General features: G+C 37.0%; 1 protein-coding gene across 1 annotated transcript; it reads right to left on the bottom strand.

Moving 5' to 3' along the window:
* LOC109707733 (protein FAR1-RELATED SEQUENCE 5-like) lies at positions 1108–3823 on the bottom strand. Its single transcript, XM_020229249.1, has 3 exons — positions 3744–3823; positions 1721–2764; positions 1108–1396 (listed from the first exon to the last, which is right to left on the bottom strand). Exon 2 carries the CDS (start codon positions 2723–2725, stop codon positions 1748–1750), a length of 978 nt encoding a protein of 325 aa, XP_020084838.1. The 5' UTR covers positions 2726–2764; positions 3744–3823; the 3' UTR covers positions 1108–1396; positions 1721–1747.

Genomic DNA, 6000 nt, shown 5'->3' on the forward strand with positions numbered 1-6000 from the left:
AAAATCTTTTTTTTTTTTTTCCTTCTCATGTGAATAGCGTAATAAAAGAAGTGCGCGAACAATATCAATTCTCCTTTTAAGAGCTGTGACAGAGTTTTAGATTGCTTAGGTTTCAATCACTCTTGAGGATCAGATTATTTGGACTTTGGATTTCGAAATAACCTTGGAAGAGCCCAGATTCCAAAATCCAAATTAACAAATTGAAACTCGAAAACAATCTTCCTGATTCTCGCATAATCAGTGGCGAGAGCATAAGTTACCATCAGAGAACTATTCTTAAGAGTCAAAAAAAAGGAGTTGCATAGATCTCTTTTGACACCAAAGAACATCAATTTACAGCAAAGTTTGTAAACCATTAAGCCACCATTACACCATATGATCAATCAGCTTGTATAATCGACCGTAACAAATCACCAATTTTCACTCACAATTAGTCTCAAAAGAATACAACTAACCAAAATAGCAACAGAGATACATCTGCGGGACTACGCGGACAAGCCAATAATTAAAACACGGAAATAAGAAGAAAAACGAAAGAAGAGAGAAAAAGATAACATCATTGTGCTGCTATTTGATTCACATGAGAAAGCTTCTAACATGAGCACCATTTAATAGGCTCATTAAAAGAAAAAAACAAACTACAATACTAATCATTGTGTCCTGAACAGGGGGCTCGGCATGTACACAGCAGGAGAGACATCCTTGAGTCTGATCAATGATCACAGTATCCCAGATTACGTCCGCGAAATGAAAGATACAACTTACAGGAGCAAACTTACAGAACCAACGAATCAAGGGATAGTACGCGACAAAAATGCAATATGTGAATTTTAAGGATTGTAGTGCATATATACCCCTTTAAAATCTGAATCTTCATCCCCACCTTTCAAAAAATTCAATACGAAACCAACCTCCTCCCAGAATTGGATGACTCTTACACTTGAGATAAAGGTACTTCCGTAAGTGCGCTATCGAGGGTTGCAGATGAAAACAATATGCATAGAAGTAAAAGCATCTAATTTATAAATAGGAGATCCATGATATCATCATGATGCATTTTCTGCGGGGGCCTACAGCTTTTCAAAGTCTACATAGGACGGCAATAAATCACGAGCATTAACGACTCAAGTTTTATAGACAATTGCGTTGAAGAGACAATTAAAAAGAAAATCAAACACTAGAAAACATTAGCATAACTTTTCTGTCGAGAAGTCAGACATGTGAATATAAAGTTAGTATGCGGTTCCTTTCGGCGGTGCATTTCTTTACAAATGTGAATCCTTCACTGAGATTCAGTTAGTCATAGCAGCCATTCGGACAGAACCGCCCAGATCAGCCGGTCCGATAGTTTAAGAAAATGTCTTCACCAAATTTCTTACAAGTAATTGAAGGTCACCTATAAGAAGAAAAAAGTGCATTTTATATTAGTAACCAATTATGCGCCTAAAAGGTTAGCATTTAAAGAAGTAAAACAGATGCAAAACTCGTAAAATTTTTGCCCCATCTGAAGAAAATTAGTAGTAGTCGCACCATCTGAACCAAAATTTTCAAGAAGGTACTATGGAATATACATAAATGTCAAGGATCGTGATTGCACAATTTTTAGACAGAATAATATGTAACAACTTAGGCAACTGAAAAGTTCATGAAAATAAACCAAAAAAATAACAACAACAAGAATAGCATAAGTTCTTGCTGGTAATTTAATGCACTAGCTTACCTCACTGTAGGATAGTGTCATTATCTTTCATTTGATAGCGGTAAGTTGCATAGCATCTTTTTGAGATAATGGGCATCTGCGGATTGTGTGTCCAAAACAACGACAAAAACGACATTTATATCTCCGGATCTCATTAGAAGGTTTTGGCCTTTTCTTAGGAGTAGCTTTAGTCTTCACTGAGAAAGGATCAAGAAGCTTAGTTGATAATGCATTCTTCTCGATGCCCCCTTCCAATTTGCTTTCGAGTTGAGTTAAAACTTCCAGGCATAAACCACGTTTCTCCTTTTGCTTCAATTTGTTCTCCAGATACAGCATTATCTCCTGATAATCCTCCTTCGTCTTCGATGCCTCATGAAATACCTTTTTACCTAAATTCATCAGATCACAAAATCTGGTCATTTCCTCTGACGAACTGGACACGCCACCTCTCCCATCGGAAGGAGAACTAGTCTTTGCATCCTTTAACGCGGACCCCACATTTTCATGACCGCCATTCTCACGTCCCGTGACGTTCACAGTCTCATGCTTGCGTACACCTGTAATCTCAGGCAAAACAGTATCCGACTTTTGGACATCTTTAATCTTACGACGGGAGCGACGGACAGCCACGTCATCCAAATCATGGTTATGCTTATCCACAAAGTTATGCACGAACCATCTATTAGTGGTCGGATCAAATTGAATACCGAATTGAACTGGGCACTCACAACGAGTGAGCGTTCGTTCTTTCCTTTGCCTGTCAGTCCTGTTCATATGCTTCTTATCTCGTAGACCTGCTCTCGAGCAAACAAACCGACGATAAACTACCATACCAGTTTCGGGATGACGCTTCACGTTATCCTTTCTGACGATAAATCCTTTCTGTCTAGCATACTTGTTAAAGAAATCGTTTCCTTCATTCTCCGATGAGAAGGTCTTCTGAATAATATCCTCATACTCAACTAACAACTCTACACCATCACGAGCTCCAAAAACTTTAATATTCCGATCAACAAATGATGCCATAATCAGACTATTCCCTATCAGTTTGGCATCTAAGCAAACCTGAAACATAATATTTCGACAAAAACGAAAAATCGTAAGTCGGTCAAACAGTTCGGCCCAATCTTGTAACAGATGTTCCCGGAACAAGACGTGACACCTGCATCACGCTTCCAATCAACATCTACTTAGTTAGTCAGGAAAAGCAGGGAAGACGTCACGAAATTCTAAAACCAAACCATTTAATGGACTCGACTAACTCACAGTCTTCTGTTTCCACCTATAAAATTCTATGCCGTCAGGCTGCATATCAAGTCCATCATTCGTTCCACGATATAAATGACTTTGAAAGAGAAACTCAAAACCCATATAGTAGTACAGCGCATTTTCACATCGGCGACCTGAGGTCGCTGCTCCTGTTTTCCGTCAACCCCCCGTAAAATTCTCTATGATTTGATAAGATAGCATATTTTACTTACGAAGTGATTTATCCTATTTCGAAAAACATAACTTCGAAGGCTGAATACGGTATGTAATGCTAGACATTTGATCGCACTCCTATAGTCGTAAATCGATCCAAACCTTTTACTGTTGGATCGAAACACAATCCAAAATACAAATTTTAAATTTTAAGTGATACAGATGAAACTATTAGGCACAGACGTAAAAACGCGCTATACCACAAGGTCATTGTTTGCAGTTTATACTAAAGAACACATTTTTTACCATTAATTTACACTTCATTTTTGAGGCGAAGTATAACATATATAAAAAATATATATATTTATTTTCAAAAAAATTAAAATAATTGGAGAGATAACAATTTTCGCAGTTACTTCAAACGAAATCACCCACAAAAAAAATTTAAAAAAAAAATACCACGAATAAATTACTGCAGTAATAATTATCAGTGCCCCTGTAAATAGATTATCAACGTTGAGATCCCTTCGTGATCACCAAAACAATAATAATAATAATAATAGTAAAAAATAAAACAAAAAATTAAAAAATTAAAAATTGAAAAACACAGATTTTTAATTACCCTCGGAAGCACGACAAAGCGGTGGTGGGGGTCGGAGGTTTGCGAGGGCGAAACCCTCGGCGTCGGAGGGGAATGAAATGAGTTCGGATTGGCCGAACCGGGCCGGATTTGGGTCCGGGTCACGGCCCAAATAAATTTAATGGGCCGAACAGGGCCCGAATCGATACCTCTTTGGGCTCATTATTTTTTTTTTATTTTTTTCTCTGATAATTTACAATTGAATATAAAAAATTCACAACACTATTTTCGAAAGGTTCTAAAATCAAATCACGTCGTACTTTATTGAACTCGATAACAGATCTCGAGCTCAGATGCGAGGTGTGTTGAATAGAAAAAATATTTATAAATTATTCTTCGAAAAGTTAAACTTTTGATGATAATCACTGGGAAGCAAATTCAGAATACATAAACCCAAAAAAAAAAGAGAGAGATTTGAGGAAAAGTTGCACATAAAAAGAAGAGGTAGAACAAGTGAATTTAAAGAATCATTAATCATCCACACTTTCATACATAGGTACAAATTAAACAAATATCTTTCTCTTACCCTTTACATTCTTTTCTCTATTTCAAACTCTTATATACTCTATATTTGCCACTACTTTGGTATTTATATATATAATACATGTGCTCCTTTTGGACTAGTAAAACTAATGAAAATTAAAACAAATTAAAAAAAAGGAAAAAAAAAAAGAAAAGAAGAAAGAATAGTAGTAACAACTCTAATGGCCAGGACCACTGGGGCTAGGCCCAGAAGGCAACCTTGCCAGCCATGTAGCCATGCTTTGGCGCGCCTTCGCGAACACGGTCGGATACGCTCCGAATCCCTGATCGGCTCCGTTGTCGCACCCCGCCGGCGTTAGTCGCGCCGCCTCGGCTCTCTTAACACCTGCTAAGCACATGAATGAGATGGCCACAATGAACAAGATCACCAGCACCCTTCTACAATCCATCATGGAGAGAGAGTTTAGAGATAGGTGGTGTTATATGTATGAGTTTTGTGTTGTAAGTTGAGATACAATGTTGTTGCAATGAAGGGGTATATTTATACATGCACAAGGGATGGGGGTGGGTGTAATGTTTTTGGGTCCTCATTGATGTGACCACATGTGAAATCTAGGTGAGGAATTTTGGGTCCTGATCAAACTTTTTTAATAAGTTGTTGACCAAGTAATGAGAAATGGTCAGAGCAGATAACAGCAAAAGGAACTCCTAATATGACTCTGTTTACTTTTCTTAGATTTGATGTGTGGATCTTGGAATTTGACTGCTGCAACTGGTTTGTGAATTGCTGAGAAATGTTGATGCTGGAGTTGTTATCGGGTCGGATCCGTACCAACAAAATCCGAAACCTCTGGCTTATATATATAGCTTCTTCTGCTCGTGTATTTAGCTACAGCAGCTCCTGATAAAGCAATTCCAACATACGCTTCTGCTTAGGTGAAAAGTAGAAATAAAGTTATTTTATCAAACATTACTTACTGTGCCATACAATAGGGTCGGTCAATCATCAGATTTATTGGCGGGTTATCGAATTGTTCCGATATCTCTCTATGGGCTTGTTGAACCGAGTCAAATCGCGAAATGATCAAAGAGGAGGTGCAGCACATAGCTTGTGTGGCTTCCTAGCAACATCCTCAACTCTGTGGGAGATTGGACTCCAAAATTCCAACACAAGGTCTCTATCATTTTAATTTTCAAAAGGCACAACAATTTGTTTGAACAACAACCATTTGCTTAGATAAGCTAGTAATTGACTTGCTCAACAAGCTATTTTGTGGAAAAATATTTGCTTTTCTTTTTTTATTACTTACTAATAAACCATCTTAGTTAATATATGTTGATATGAGGTTAGTTACTTCTACTAAAACTTTACTTTTACATTTACTTGAAATGATTTCAACAAGTGTAGGACATAATTTTTTTTTTCTTTTTGAGAGAGAAAAAGGTAAAATATTATTCGCTTTATTTATTTTATTTAAAAATGAACTCGGCTGATTCGCTGAATGCCTAAAAATATGAAGCAACTAGATTTCGCACTTGCGACTTTAGATACCAACCACCAAGTTCTTAACCAATTGCACTAAAAATGTTTTAATCCACTAGCTATTAGCTATCTTAGGATCAGTAAGTCAATTTTAATTGTATCTAAGAGATATGATAAATAAAAATAAATAATCTTTTTAGTTACCGTGATGACTCCGGTAAGGTAACGAATGACGCAAGTACATGTACTTGATTAGCTACAACCCCAACCCTT

This window comes from Ananas comosus, linkage group 1 (genome assembly GCF_001540865.1).
Source record: "Ananas comosus cultivar F153 linkage group 1, ASM154086v1, whole genome shotgun sequence".
In the NCBI taxonomy this organism is placed as follows: Eukaryota; Viridiplantae; Streptophyta; class Magnoliopsida; order Poales; family Bromeliaceae; genus Ananas; species Ananas comosus.